The following is a 16,161-nucleotide window of genomic DNA, read 5'->3' on the forward strand; positions in this document are numbered from 1 at the left end:
GGTTCCACAGCTGCCATGGGAAAGGATCTGTAGGTCCCAGGCCTCATCCTCCTCATCCCTTTGAAAGACTAGAAAGTGCTGTCTGCCCACCTGCTGGTGTGAGCTGGCTTAGTCTGCAGGCTGAGGAGGCCAGTGCTACCTTTAGCCTTTGTGGTTTTTGCTGCAGGCCATTTGAACACCTCCCAGCTCCACTCCCCGCCCCCTCACCTGGCCCATGGGCAGGCGTTGGTATCTGCTTGCCCTTACTTTCTTTGGCCTTCCTTCTTTCTCACATGCTTCCCTCAGGCCTTGCCTGTTGACATCTCATCTCTGATTTGCCCTTGATTTTTGTTTCCTGCGGTCTGTCCTTGTTCTAGAGTGCCCATTCTGTGGGCAGGGGTACACTTGAGACACCTGGAGTCACAACCTCACCTCATGCCTGTTGTCACATCACTTGTCCTCCTTAGTTTCGTAAATGTAGAAGCTTGACAGTAGGGGTGTGTGTGTGTGTGTGTGTGTGTGTGTGTGTGTGTGTGAGAGAGAGAGAGAGAGAGAGAGAGAGAGAGAGAGAGAGAGAGAGAGAGAGAGAGACAGAGACATAGAGACCATGTAAGAGAGAGACAGAAACACTGTGTGTGTTTTTCTGTGTGTGTGTGTGAAAGAGAGAGAGACACGGAGAGAGAGACAGAGATGTTATGAGAGAGATAGAGACAGAAACACTGAGTGTGTGTGTGTGTGTGTCTGTGTGTGTGTGTGAGAGAGAGAGAGATGACGGAGACCATGTAACAGAGAGACAAACACTGAGTGAGAGAGAGAGACAAAGACAGAGAGATGTGAGAGAGAGATGTTGTGAGAGAGATAGAGACAAACACTGTGAGAGGGAGACTGACAGAGACCATGTAAGAGAGAGACAGACAGAAACACTGTGTGTGTGTGAGACACACACACACACACACACACACACACACACACACACACACACACACACACACACACACACACACACACACACACACACACACACACACACACACACACACCCCCCCCTCACAAGCCTTCATGCTACAGTTCATCAGTCCCTTTGCCCTCACTCAAGCCTGCCCCATCTGCTGGCCTGGTTTTGAACATCTGTGTGGTTGGTTACCGATGTCTGGTCATCGGAGCAGCTGGGCCACTGGCCAGCCAGCCCTGTTGCTGAGTCATCCTGTCATGGGGACAATGAGAAACACCTGTATCAGCTCCCTGAAGTTGTTTTCTCTCTGCTCTTTTTAAGAGCTTTGAGCAGCTGATGCTTTGTTTTGCCATTGGTTCTTTCCACAGAGTCTGTAAACTCTGGTTTATGTGTGTGGACCCTTCAGTAGGTTGTGCTGGCAGCCTAACCCTGTCAGGAGAGCCCTCCATAGCAGCACGTGCCTGCTGGGCTGCGTTATGACAGAGGGTCTGTGCCTTCTGTAGTGAGCCCAAAGTAATGGAGGGCCTCTGTGCTGCCCCTCCCCGCCTCCGTGTGCCGTGGGTTTGGCACAGCCTCAAGCCTCTCCTGGCCTGTGCTTCCTTAGTCTCGCTCAGTTCCCTGACTTCTGCGTGGGGCCAGCACCGACCTTGCCTGCATTTGGGAGCTTTGGGTTTTCGTCTTTGACTTCAGATGCCTCAGCCATACGGCGTTCCTCCTTCCTCCTCGTGCCCGGGTTCTTCTCTGGACGCAGCTCCTGCCTTTGAGTCTGGGAAGCCCCGTGTTGTGGGGCTGCCCTCAGGCCCGGGCTCTCAGTGGGAGGAGCGTTACCACACTTTTTTACATTTGTCAATTGATTGAGAAATGGTTATTTTCTGCTTAAAAAGTACTCAAAATTGAAATAAGTAGCAGTAACACAGACTTGAGGGGCTGGAGTTAGCTGCCTTCCACATTGGTCCCTTTCCTGTTGTCAGAGGTCTTTCCCATCCGTGAGTTTTCACTTCACGCAGGACATTGGTGTGGGCGAGTGTGAGGGTCTTTTGCTATGAAGAGTTGCTTCTCTTGAGCTGGCTGCGCTGGTACATGCTGGTCATGTAGCAGTCAGAGGCCGAGGCGGGAGGATCTTGAGTTTGAGGTCATTTTGGGCTGTATAGGGGACACCCTGTCTCATACACATGCATAAACAAATCTGAACTTGATGGTTCATCTTCTCACGTGTGACGTTCTTCTGCCGGTGGTACAATCTCTCTCATTATGTGGTGGAAGAGGAACTTGCTTTGCTTCTCCAGTAAGGAAGGAAATGCCCTCTTTCCTGGAAGTCTTGCCTTTGGGATATGGTTAAACCTGCAACTGCCCAGGGGGTGGCTTATATCCTGAGAATTTGGCCTGACCTAGGAGTCCAGAAGTGGCCCAGAGGTCGTCTTCTGCAGAGCCACTCAAGCTAGAAATCTTCAGTGCAGCTTTTGTGGTCGTAGAGCTGCCATGAGGCTGTGAGGGAGGGCACTGATGACTGATCTCAGCAGTCGGCCTGTTGGGCAGGTGACACCTCTGGCCTGGATGCTGCTCCTGGGGGCTGGGCTCTGCCTGTATCTGAGCTCTCCCCTTCTAGCCTCAGCTCTTGGACAGTGAGTCCTACAAAGCATCTCTCACTTGTATTTGTTATAAGCCAGCAGATGTGCCAGACTGCAAAGTTCTAGGCTCTACTTAGTGAAAAGAGTTTCCTCCCTACGATGCTGGGGAGCGGAGTTCAGGAGTGAGCTGTTGTGGGTGCCTTGGCGTTGCTGAAGAAGTCGATAGAGGTAGATCCTCTGGCCTAGGCAAGAACCTGGCATTGTCTGGGTGCTCAGCCTGGGCTTTCTGTTTCTGCTTGGGTTTTGATCTCCTGTGTGACATGCTTAAAAATGCCTTATATTTCTATCATTGCTGGTTTGCTAAGCCTCTCATTATGCGGAACTTTCTTAGTGTTAAGGCAGTAGAGGAGACTTGGTTTTTCGCCGTGGGCCTTGTCCCATCTGTGAGGTGGCATGGGCGCGTACAGTAGCGCCCTCACGAGAGACAGAACAGGACTTGGAATGCCTTCTGGTAACCTGCTCTTCTGATGCTGTGGTTTCTGAGTCTGGTCTAGTGCTGGTTAGTGCTCGCAAGGTTTCAGATGGGTAAGCTTCTTAGAGACCTTGCATTTCAGTGACAGCCATACCTGGGCTCCAGTGCAGGGACCTTTCTCCAAGGGCCTGGGGTGGAGTTGCTTTTCTTGGCTTGAACTTGGCAGTGCCTTCAGGGAGCCTCAAACCAGCACCTCTTGCTTGGCAGCAGAGTGAACTTGCTTCTGTGTGGCTCTTCAGCCTGTGATTTACAGGCTTGGAGAGCATGCCCCAGGGAGGGGAAGCGAGCTTGGGTGGGTCGCAGTAGAAAGGTGTGGTGGTGGTTTAGGATGATTGCTGGGAAACTTGTTTCGCTTGCACCTTACATTGGGCTGGTTTCTAGAACAACAAAAACAGATGTGGTTGCTCCTCCTGTGCCGAGAGGTGTTTTTTCCCCAAGCTGTTGGTGGTGTAATTGCCTTGGTGTTGCCTGTGCTTTTCAGAAAAGCAGGTGGCTTTAGCTGGTTCCTATTTGTTCACAAGAGTGGAGTGTGTGTGTGAATCAGTGTGACTGTTCAGGTTCCTCTGAAGCTGAGAGTCACTCTCCCCCAGGGCAGGGCAAGCACTGATCAGCAGTGGAAAGAGGGAGAAGTGCTATGAACAACATCATCATCAACAACAACAACAACAACAACAACAACAAACCCCAATTGTTTTAAATGCGGTGTGGCCCATGCTGGCTGTAACCTGTTTTCTTTGTGCTCCAACCCCCTAAGTGTTGTGAAGATGCCTTTTATGTGAAAAAAAAAAATCAAAGTCGTGTATTCATTTTTCTCCCAGGGAAGGTTTCCCTTTCTTTTTTTCTTGGGTGCTACACTGAGAGTTGCTGTCTTCCTGACTTTTCTCTGAGCGTGCACTCTAGTGCCATCTTGGAAATCTAGGTTGAAGCCCCTAGAATGGCTGAGGGTGGGGAGAGTTGGTGCTGTTCTCAGGAAGGTTTAGATTGTTGCTTCTCCCTCTTCCAGGCACTGAGTTTGGCTTGTGTGGCGGGGTGGTGGGGGGCGGGTAGGCAGTAGAAGCTGGACTGGGCATTTGCAGGTGTGGGAGCGTGCCACATGGCCGTGTGCCTATTGCCAGGGCGTTGTCTGCCCGCTGTGCCCACATGTGATGAGGCTGTCCTCACTTACCCACTGGTCCAGGAGCTGTTTTGACACTTTCTGACCCCCACATGAATCCTCCATATTTCTGCTTGAGAGATGTTGATTCTTTAAATGTATACCTTATATGTAAAATATATGGTGTTTGATGTGTTTGAGTTAGTGTGAAGTAACTTCTGGTTTTCTCTCACATGAACTAAATCCAGGGAACACTTCTTAAAAATTTTTTTTTTTAGGTATTTATTAGTTACACTTTTCATACATAGCCATGGCTACATAGAGAAACGCTGTTTTGAAAAAACAAGCAAGCAAACAAACACAATTTATACAATATATTTTGATCGTATCTTTTTCTGTCCCCCAACTCTTCCCACCACCCTATCTACCCACATTTATGTTCTCTCTTTTTCAAACAAAACAAAACAAATCTTGCCACAAACACACAAAAATGAAAATCATTACAAACAACAAGCAGAAGACCAGGTGGGGTTTGATAAGGACTCAGCACTCGTCAAGCATTGCAAACCCCGTTTGTGCACACTGTCCAGGCGTGGGTCTCCCTGCTGGTTCCCGTCCAGCTGTGGGTCTCCCTGCTGGTTCCTGTCCAGCTGTGGGTCTCCCTGCTGGTTCCTGTCCACTGCAGATGCCACCCTGATGTGCACTGAACACAACTCTGTACTTACTTGGTAGGGGATTGTCATCCAGGTCTGTCTTCTGTTCTGTGGGGAATGTGTTTGCGAATAACAGAGATGTGCTTTAGGTGCTCAGCGAGGTGGGTATTGTCATTGTCCGTTCTTCACAGACTGAGGAAAGGAGACCAGGCAGTGCTGGCCTGTGATGTAGGATAGTTGGCTGTGCCCAGCAGCACTTGGGCAGGCTGGTTCCAGCTTCTCTATCCAGCATCTCTATGAGGAAGCTTACTCAGTCTTTATTTGTTTACTTGTTTGTTTATTTATTTATTTGTGTGTGTGTGTGGGGGGGGCAATGAGACTATGTATGTATGGACTGAAGAGGGTGCAAAGCAGATGACTAGACCCTGACAGCACCTGGTTGTGAGCTTGGTGCCTATGTGTGTGTGTCTTGTATGCCATCACATGTGTTTATGCCAAAATTTTCATTTATTCATTCATTCATTCATTCACTTTACTACCTGTTCACAGCCCCCTTCTTCCTCTCCTCCTAATCCCACCTTCACATCCCTCCTCCCTCCCATTTCTCCTCAGAGACAGAGCCTCCCCCCAGCCCCCCATGGGTACCAAGCAGCCCTGGCAGCTCAAGTCACACAGGACTAAGTGCATCCCCTCCCACTGAGGCCAGACAAGGCAGCCTAGCTAGGGGAAAGGGATCCAAAGGCAGGAAACAGAGTCAGAGACAGCCCCTGCTCCGGTGGTTAGGGGGCCTATGTGAAGACCAAGCTGCACATCCGCTACATATGTGCGGGGTCTAGGTCCAGCCCATGCATGCTCTTTGGCTGGTGGTTCAGTCTCTGTGAGCCCCCATGGGCCCAGGTTGGTTTACTCTGGAGGTTTTCTTGTGGTGTCCTTGACTCCTCCGGCTCCCTCTAGTCTTCCTCCTACTCTTCCACAAAACACCCCGAGCTCTGCCTATTGTCTGGCTGTGGGTCTCTGCTTCTGTTTCTGTCAGCTGCTGGGTGGAGCCTCTCAGAAGACAACAGAGCATCTTTAATAGTGTCAGGAGTTGGCTCTCTCCCATGGGGTGGGATTCAAGTTGGGCCTTTCCTTCAGTCTTTCCTCCATCTTTATCCCTACGCTTCTCGTAGGCAGGACAGATTTTGGGTAGGTTTTGTGTGTGGGTTGGTGTCCCCTCCCTCCCTGGCTGCAGGAGGTGGTGAGTTCAGGCTCCATATCCCCTCTGCTAGGAGTCTTAGCTAGGGCGACCCCCACCCCAGACCCCTGGGAATCTCTAAGTCTCCCCCTGCCCCCGCTCCCCACACCTGATCCTCACCCTCAGTTTCCTCCTTACCCCCCTCCCATCCTTTTTCCTCCCTCCATCCATTTCAGCTGTCTATTTTATTCCCCTTTCTGAGTGCGATTGAAGCCTCCTCCCTTGGGTCCTCCTTGTTACCTAGCTTCTTTGGGTCTGTGGGCTGCAGCACGGTTGTCCTGTACCTTATGGCTAATACCCACTTTTAAGTGAGCACAGACCATGTGTCTGGGTTACCTCACTCAGGTTGGTATTTTCTAGTTTGAGCCATTTGCCTACATATTTCATGATGTCCTTGTGTTTAATAGCTGAGTAGTATTCCAGTGTGTAAATGTACCTCATTTTATTTATCCATTCTTTGGTTGGGGGACATCTAGGTTGTTTCCAGTTTCTGGCTAATATGAATAAAGCTGCTATGAACGTAATTGGGCAGGTATTGTTGTGGTATGGTGGAGTGCCTTATGGGTATGTGCCCAGGAATGGTATAGCTGGGTCTTGAGGTAGAACTATTCCCAATTTTCTGCTAAAGGGCTATATTGATTTCTAAAGTGGTTGTACAAGTTTGCACTCTCACCAGCAATGGAGGAGTGTTGCCCTTGCTCCACATCCTCGCCATCATATGCTGTCACTTGAGGTTTTGATCTTAGCCGTACTGATGGGTGTAGGATGGAATCTTAGAGTCGTTTTAATTTGCATTTCCTTGATGACCAAGGATGTTGAACCTTTCTTTAAGTGCTTCTCAGCCATTGGAGATTCCTCTGTTGAGAATTCTTGTTTAGTTCTGTACCCTACTTTATAGTTGGATTATTTGGTTTGATGGTGTTTAATATCTTGAGTTCTTTATATATTTGGGTACTAGCCCTCTGTTGGGTGTAGGGTTGGTGAGGATCTTTTCCTAACCAGTGTCCTTTGCCTTGTTTCATGAGGCCCTGTTTGTTTGGTCTTTCAAGACAGGGTTCCTCTGTGTAGCCTTGGTGTCCTGGACTCACTTTATACACCAGGCTGGCCTCGAGCTCGTGGAGATCTGCCGGCTTTGGCCTCCCTGAGTGCTGGCATTACAGGCATTGTCCCGTTTATTAATTGTTGATCTTAGAGCCTGAGCTGTTGGGGTTCTGTTCAGGATGTTGTCTGCTGTACCAGTGAGTTCAAGGCTTTCCCCACTTTCTTTTCTATTAGATTTAGTGTATCTGGTTTTATGTTGAGATCTTGAGTTTTGTGCAGGGTAATAAATATGGATCTATTTGCATTCTTTTCCATGCAGGCATCCAGTTAGACCAGTAGCATTTATTGAAGATGTTTTCTTTTTTTTCCCATTGTATGGTTATTTCTGGGTCTTCAGTTTAATTCCATTGATGAACCTGTCCGTTTTTATGCCAATGCTGTTCAGTTTTTATTACTATTGCTCTGTAGTACAGCTGAGATCAGGGATGGTGATGCCTCCAGAAGTTCTTTCATTGTACAGGACTGCTTTAGCTATCCTGGGCTTTTTACTTTTCCATATTGAAGTTGAGAATTGCACTTTTAAGGTCTGTAAAGAATTGTGTTGGAATTTTGATGGGAATTGCATTGAGTGTATAGGTTGCTCTTTGTAAGATGGCCAGTTTCTTTATGAAGGCACTTAGTGCTGTGAACTTACCTCTTAGCGCTGCTTTCACTGTGTCCCAGAAGGTTTTGTTGTTTGTTTTGCTTTTGAGACAAGATTTCTCGGTGGCTGTCCTAGAACTCACTCTGTAGACCAGGCTAACCTCAAACCCACAGAGATCCACCTGCTTCTGCATTCCAAGGTTGGGGATTAAAGGCGTGCACCACCACTGCCTGGCTAAGTCTGGACATGTTCCCTCACTTTCATTGAATTCTTGAAAATCTTTAATTTGTTTCTTTATTTCTTCCCTGACCTAGTGTTCATTGAGTAGAGAGTTGTTCAGCTTCCACGAGTTTGTAGGTTTCTGTTGTTCTTTCTTTAACCCATGAGTGTCTGATACGATACAAGTAGTTATTTTAATTTTCTTTTATCTGTCGAGGCTTTTGACAGAGTATATGGTCAGTTTTGGAGAAGGTTCTGTGGTGCTGAGAAGAAGGTGTGTTCTTTTGTGCTGGGTGAAATGCTCTGTAGATAGCCGTTAGGTTCACTTGATTCACAGTGTTTGCTAGTTTCATTGTTTCTCTCTTTAACTTCTGTCTTGACCTGTCCACTTACAGTGTTGAAGTCTCCCACTGTTGATGTATGAGGTTTGATTTGTGATTCAAACTTCAGTAATGTTTCTTTTACGAACATGGGTGATCTTGCATTTGGGGCATAGATGTTCAGAGTTGAGGTGTCACCTTGGTGGACTTTTCCTTTTGTGAGTATGAAGGGACCCTCCCCATCTTTTTTGATTAATATTGGTTGAAAGTCTATTTTATCAGATATTAGAATGGCTTCTCTAGATTGCTTCCTGGGTCTGTTTGCTTGGGAAACTTTTTTTTCTAGCCCCATTACTCTTGAGGTAATGTCTATCTTTGTTGCTGAGGTATGTTTCTTATATACAGCAGAATGCTGGATTCTGATTCTGTTTTCACATCCATTCTGTTAGCCTGTCTTTTTATTGAGGAATTGTTTCCATTGATGTTGAAAGATATTAATGGCCAATAATTATTAATTCCTGGTGGTGGTGGTGGTGGTGGTGGTGGCGGCGGCGGGCGACGGTGGCGGTGTGTGTTACTCTTTTGTTTTCTCTGGTGTGGAATTATTTATTTTCTGTGTTTTCTTGGTTGTAGTTAGCCTCCTTGGGTTTGAGGTTTCCTTCTAGTTTCTTCTGTAGGGGTGGATTTGTAGATGGATATTGTTGAAATTTGCTTTTGCCATGGAATATCTTGTTTTCTCCGTCTATGGTGATTAAAAATTTTGCTGGGTATAGTAGTCTGGGCTGGCATCTGTGGTTTCTCATAGTCTGCAAGACATCTGTCCAGGCCCCTCTGGCTTCAGAGTCTCTGTTGAGAAGTCTGGTGTGGTTCTGATAGGTCTGCCTTTATATGTTACTTGACCTTTTTTTCTTGCTGCTTCTAAAGTTCTTCCTTTGTTCTGTGCATTTAATGCTTTGATTATTATGTGATGGGAGGATTTTCCTTTTTAGTCCAATCTACTTAGTGTTTTGTAAACTTCTTGTATGCTTATAGCCATCTCTTTCTGTAGGTTGGAGACATTTTCTTCTATGATTTTGTTGAGAATATTTTCTGGGCCTTGGAGCTGGGAATCATCTTCTATTTCTATTATTCTTTTTTTTAAAAAAAAATATTTATTTAATTATTACATATACAGTGCTTTGCCTGCATGCCAGAAGAGGGCACCAGATCTCATTACAGATGGTTGGGAGCCACCATGTGGTTGCTGGGAACTGAACTCAGGACCTCTGGAAGAACAGACAGTGCTCTTAACCACTGAGCCATCACTCCAGCCCTATTTCTATTATTCTTAAGTTTGGTCTTTTTATAGTGTCCTCGATCTCTTGTGTTAGGAACTTTTTAGCGTTAACATTTTCTTTGACTCATTCATTTCTTTAATCGTATCTTCAGTGCCTGAGGTTATCTTTCCCATCTCTTTGTTTCTTTGTTTCTTTGTTTTTTGAGACAGGGTTCCCCTGTGTAGCCCTGGCTGTCCCAGAATCGCTTTGTAGACCAGGCTGGCCTTGAACTCACAGCGACTCTCTTGCCTCTGCCTCCCGAGTGCTGGGATTAAAGGCGTGTGGCACCGCGCCCTGCTCTCTTCTGTCTCTTGTACACTGTTGGTGATGCTTTCACCTGCAGTTCCTTTACTCTTCCCTAGGTTTTCCATCTCCAGGATCTCCTTAATTAGTGTTTTCTTTATTGCTTCTATTTTCATTTTCAGGTCCTGAACACTTTTATTCATTTCTTTTAGCTATTTGATTGTATTTTCTGTATTTCTCTAAGGGATTTATTAATTTTTTCTTTAAAGGCCTCGATCATCTTCGCAAGGTTGGGTTTCAGGTCATCTTCTTGTGCCTCGGCTGTGTGAGGAGACCCAGGGCGTGCTGCAGTAGGACAGCTGGGCTCCGGTGGGGCCGCACTGCCTTGGCTCACGCTGGCCTCTAGCCATTTGGTTGTTCTTGGTGCCAGCTGGCCACCTGGGATGTAGGCAGAGACGTGGGCTGGAAAACGGAAGGCAGGGGAGCTGCTGTTGGGTGTGCTCAAGGGGACTTGACAGCAGGTGACCCTGGGACTGTCAGGCTGGCAGAGCCCTGGCCTGGAGGATGCAGCTCACTGCTGACTGCTGTGCCCTAGGGGGTCCTGACAGGGAGGGGTCTGTCCTGGCAGGCAGGCCTCCTGGGAAGATGTGGAGGATGGAGCTCAGGGGACAGAACACAGCTCACTGCTGATGGCTGTGTCTTCTGTTTATGCCAGCTTAAACGAGTTGCGTGTTAACGTGTGTTTATGCCTATGTCTTGTTTGCCTGTTTCTTGAGACAGCGTTCTTCCTATGTAGCTCAGACTACCGTGGAACTTGCCGTGTAGACCAGGGCGGCTTTGAACTTGTGGTGATCCTCCTGTCTCTGACTCTCAAGTGCTAAGATTATAGGGATGAACCACCATTCTGCCCATACTTATGTTTTTAATGCATGTAAATGTGTGAAATCAGAGCTCTAATCAAAGAGAACTGTTGTTCCAGTGAGAAGAACCAGAGTTCTAGTGAAGGCCAGTGTGTAGTGAGGGCCCATAGGAGGGCAGCGGGGCTGTCTCTGACATGGACTCTGCTGCCTGCTTTTTGATCACTTCCCCCTGACAGAACGGCCTTTCCAGGCCACAGCTGAAGAGGATGAACTCAGTCCTGTTGTGACTTGACGGGGTGGGTGGGTGGAGGCTCCCCTTTTTGGAGGAATAGGGAGATGGGGAGTGGGGAGAGGGGTGGGAGGGCCTGCAACCGGGATGTAGATTGAGTAAATAAATAGATTAATAAAAAAACATTGTTCACTGGGCTTAATGGCACACGCCTGTAACCCAAGCAATCACACTTGGAGGCACAGGCAGGCCGGTAGCCTGGTCTACAAAGCGAGTCCAGGATAGCCAAGGCTACACAGAGAAATCCTGTCTTGAAAAACAAAAACCAAACCAAAACAATATATATTATTCATGTGTGGGGCGTGGGCGTGGGCGTGGGTGTGGGTGCATGCTTGCAACAATTTGGAGGTCAAGAACAGATTGCAGCTGTTGAGAGAATTGTTGTTTTAATTGACAGAGGACCAATGTTCTAGTAAGAACCAGTAATTTAGTGAAGACCTGTGTTTTAGTGTGCTACTGAGAGAAAATTAGTGAAGATCAGGTAGTTTTTGGCTGCTGCCCTCAGATTCATTCATGCTACTGTGTACATGTTGTGTGGCTACCATGGGGGGCGGCGAGCTTGGGAGGAACCAGATTGAAGGGTAAACTGTGGCAGAGGGTGGAAGCCAGTTCTGTGAGAGGTGAGGAGAGTGAGGAGGGTGGACCCTCCTCCTGGCTTGACTAAGTTGGTGAGAGGTAAGGAAAGACTGTGTGGCTTCTCCCTTTGTGTGGACCCTTTGATCTGTAGCTGTGGATGGACTGTCCCACCTCCTCCTGGTTCAGTCTTGTATACTGCAGGTTAGGATCCGAGCTCCTCGGAGGACTAGACTCCCTTGATGTGCTCTTGCCGGGGGGACCTGTTGGAAGATTCCTTTTCTAGACTCTCCTCTGTCACGGACTGAACCTCTTCACTTGGGGCTCGGTGGTGTCTGCACAGCGGAACCTCAGGAAGATGCAATGAATTTGTTCCAATAACTTGTGTACATTTTAAATTTAGAAATGTATTTAAAACATACTATTTTTTTTCAGGCTCAAATATTTAAGCATGGAAAACGCGAAGATTGTCTTCCCTACGGTAAGATTAATTCAAAGGAGCGCATGTTTGTGCTGAGCTGTGGGAACACAGGCAAGTGCGGTGCTCTGGCTGTCAGTAGGCACGTAAGAACCCGGGCTTCGTGCATTCCGGGGCCGTCAGTGTTCTTTAATATAACTTTGATAAACTATTCTACTTATTTGAAATATAGAAAACTTGTGAAGGCTTCGTGGTGGAGGCCTGGGTTTGCAGTGTCCCAAGTGCCCTGACTTGATCCTGGAGGGGCCTGGGAACAGTAAACATGGCCCTCAGGTCACCTGGGCCTGCAGCAGCTTTGTTTCCCATGTGACACCAGATTGCCTCAGTCGCCGTCCCTGTCCTCTTATCTCCTGCTGGCATGCATCATCCTTTGTACTCACCACTTTCTCCCTCTCACCCTGTTTCATCTCTCCATCATGTACCCCCACTGTTCCACCCTCTCCCTGTTACCTCACCTGTCACCTTATCTCCTTACCTGTCACCTCACCTGTCACCTCATCCCTCTCCCTGTCACCCACCTGTCACCTCATCCCTCTCCCCGTCTCCTCACCTGTCACCTCATCCCTCTCCCTGTCACCTCACCTGTCACCTCATCCCTCTCCCTGTCACCCACCTGTCACCTCATCCCTCTCCCCGTCTCCTCACCTGTCACCTCATCCCTCTCCCTGTCACCCACCTGTCACCTCATTCCGTCTCCCCGTCTCCTCACCTGTCACCTCATCCCTCTCCCTGTTACCTCACCTGTCACCTTATCTCCTTACCTGTCACCTCACCTGTCACTTCATCCCTCTCCCTGTCACCCACCTGTCACCTCATCCCTCTCTCCGTCACCTCACCTGTCACCTCATTCCGTCTCCCTGTCACCTCACCTGTCACTTCATCCCTCTCCCTGTCACCCACCTGTCACCTCATTCCGTCTCCCTGTCACCTCACCTGTCACCTCATCCCTCTCCCTGTCACCTTATCCCGTCTCCCCGTCACCTCACCTGTCACCTTATCTCCTCACCTGTCACCTCATCCCTCTCCCCGTCACCTCACCTGTCACCTCATCCCGGCTCCTTCATTCCCTGTTTCCATCATCTTCTCTCTCATCATAGCATCCCCCTCTCCTCTCCATGTCTCTGTATCCCTTCCTCCTTACTTTATTCCCTCCCCTCTCTCCGTTTTATCCCTTCTCCTCATCCTCTCATCCCCCCCATCACCTCATACTCTTACTCCATTGGTTTGTTTTTCCCTTCACTCATTCCCTCAGGTCACGTCCTCCCTCTTTCCTGTCGTCTCATTCTGATCCCCGTCACTTCTTCCCCTTCCTCGTTGCTTCCTCTCTCCTCTCTTGCCCGCCACTTCCTGTATTGTACCCGTTCACTCCTTCCATTGTCTCTTCCTGATGTCCCTCCCCTCTCAGCCTGTCACTTCATTTGTCACCGTCTCCGTTGCACAGCCTCACTTCTTCCTCTCTCCTCAGCGTATTCCTGTGCTTCCTGTCCTTCTCCCCTCTCCGCACTTCTCTGTCACTCAGTCCTGCCTTTACCCAGGCTTTCTGTTTTGTTTTTTTTGAGATAGGGTTTCTCTGTGTAGCCCTGGCTGTCTTAGAACTCACTCTGTAGACCAAGCTGGCCTCGAATGCACAGGGATCCGCCTGTTTCTGCCTCCCGAGTGCTGGGATTAAAGGCGTGAGCCACCACGCCCGGCTGTCCAGGCATCTTGTATTGGCTCTGTCTTCTTTTCTCTTCACCTGTATATGGCTGGTGCCAGTTTTGTGTATTTTTACTTCAGGCCCGTCTCAGAGACCTAGCCCCAAGCTTCTGTCCGAGGCTCCGCCTGGCTTTAGTCCCGTGAAAGGCTTTCATAGCCTGGGGTCTCAGAGAGGGAGCTTCCATTATGCTCTGCTTGGGTTCAGTGTTCTGCCAGCATCACCTCCATTGCAGCACGGTGCTGAGTGAGCACTCCATGAATACCACAAACCACCCAGAAGCCCTAGGACACTTGGATGACTTCTTTGCCCACACGTGTCCTTGTGTCTTGGCCACCTAGTTGCTGCATGATTGCTTGCAGCAAGATGGCTTCCCCAGTGCTCTGGGCCTTTTCTTCTTCTTGCTGCATGGTAGGGACACTAAGCTTCACTCTGTTTTTGGCAGGTAGCCTGGGGAGAAAAGGGTCTCTTGGCCAGGGGCTCAGGGCCTCAGTGTGGCCCATGGGATTGGCCTGTTGAGGGATGCATGCCACCTCCTGCCATATCAATCGCACGTTCTCATCTGCAGCCCACTCTGTGCTCCAGTGCCTTGATGGATGCAGACTCCCCAACAGCAGTGAGACTTTGCTGCGGAAGCTCGGCGTGAAGCTTGTCCAGAGGCTGGGGCTGACTTTCCTGAAGCCAAAGGTGGCCGCATGGAGGTAAGATAGGCCAGTGACCTTGCATTCATCTCAAGAGGAGAGGCTGTGTGGGCTGAACAGCAAGCAGCTTTCGTTTTTCTTCGGTGCTCTTCCTGTTGGCTGTTTTCTGACCCAGTGTGTTCAGTTAGAGTAGCTGAAGCGTGAAGAGTAGCTGAGGTGTGGGTGGTGATGGGAGAAGCTCGCCCTGCCTGTCCCTGAGGTGCTGCTTAGTTGGACCTCCAGGTCGTTGGTTCTGATTGGTCGGCACTCAGAAAACTCTGTCACGGGTTTATTCAGAAATGGAAGTGTCTTTGCTTATTGATGGGCATAGTCTCTTCAAGACTGCAGGAAAAACAGCACAAAAGTGCTATGCAGCAGCCCGGCATAGCGGCAGAAGCAGTCGGATCTCTCTGAGTTTGAGGTCAGCCTGGTTTACAAAGCTAGTCCAGGGCAGCCAAGGCTACACAGAACCCCCGCCACGCCTCCCCCCCCCCCAAAGTGCTGCACAGCCATACTGAGGGGCTACACAGGTGCCCACCAAACCCTAATTCTATTAATAGTTACATTATTACGTGTACAAAAATAAAGCCTTACAATACAGGGTTTTGTTTTCTGTTTTTTTTTGTTTTGAGACAGCCTTGCTGCTGGAGCTCAGGGCGTCCCTGAGTTCACACTCCTCCTGCCTCAGTCATAAGTGCTGGGTTCTAGGCATGAGCCACCAAGACCAGAAGGTGCTGCTGCTATTCCTATTAAGATTATTTTTGTGGTGCTGGAGCTTGAACCCAGGGTTCATGCATGCGTTCTGCTGATGAGCTGCACTTGATGGTTGCTGTGTGTAATTTGGGAATGGTTACTTTTATGGCTTAGAGATGTCTCACATGCTCATCGTACGCTCCACCCAGTCTGTTCACTAGGCTAGTGATCTGTGAGTGTCTGTGGTGTTCTGAGAACAGATATGGACAATGTATGGGAGCTGCTGAAACCCAAGATCTGAAGGGCAAATGGTTGGAGACCCAGGAGGAGCCTCTGATGTGGTGGGAGCCTGACAGGTGGGAGGGGCAGCCTTCTGTTTTGCCCAGGGTGCCAGCTGATTGAACAAGACTCACCTACACTCTAGCTGGCTTATGTGTTCAGAAGTGTACTCAGAGACATAACAGATGTGTTCAGTTAATGCTCACAGGCTTAAAAAAGAAAATAATTTAGTATTCCCATTATTTTTGTCTTTATTTTCATTCATGTAATGATATAACTATTAGTAGAATTAGGCTTTGGTGGGCATGGTGGCATGCACTCTTAACCCCACACCTTCACAGCACCTCAGGTGTGGCCACCCAGCATGTCAGGTGTGGCTGCGTTTTTGCTGCAGTCTTCACAGTGCTGATGAGTGATATACAGAGTTGGCCATTTTTATTTAACCCAGCTAGCCCCAAATAATAGAGACAGAGACTTTAATTTTATTAAATAATTTTTATGTCAATAATTGATCAATACTAATCTATTTTAGCTCTTTAGGCTAATCTAACTACCTCTCAGCCGCAGTCCCCGAGACACTCTCATGTTAAGGCTTCTTTTCCTCCAGCTGCTCTCTCGTGGTGTCTGAGGATGGCTACTCATGGCCAAATGGATCTGACCCCTCTCTGGAAACACAAATCCAGCCCTGTTCTCTCTTCTGTCAATTACTGACAATTCAGAGAATAAACGGGGAGCAGTGCTTACACGAATTTGAGACAGGAGATTCTTAGAATAAGCATTACCATGTCATGTCCGGATTGCAACCAGATAAGGGCAGAGAAAG

The 16,161-nt window shown here is 48.5% G+C and overlaps 1 protein-coding gene across 1 annotated transcript in view; it reads left to right on the forward strand.

Moving 5' to 3' along the window:
• Nucleotides 1-16,161, forward strand: part of TBCD (tubulin folding cofactor D) — a 164,633-nt gene that overhangs the window by 33,008 nt on the left and 115,464 nt on the right. Inside the window, exons 8-9 of the mRNA XM_084750246.1 lie at nt 11,951-11,996; nt 14,255-14,387. Of these exons, the coding sequence (XP_084606372.1) occupies nt 11,951-11,996; nt 14,255-14,387 (179 nt within the window). The remainder of the gene's footprint in view (nt 1-11,950; nt 11,997-14,254; nt 14,388-16,161) is intronic.

This window comes from Acomys minous, assembly GCF_964271855.1.
Source record: "Acomys minous genome assembly, chromosome: 12".
NCBI lineage: Eukaryota > Metazoa > Chordata > Mammalia > Rodentia > Muridae > Acomys > Acomys minous.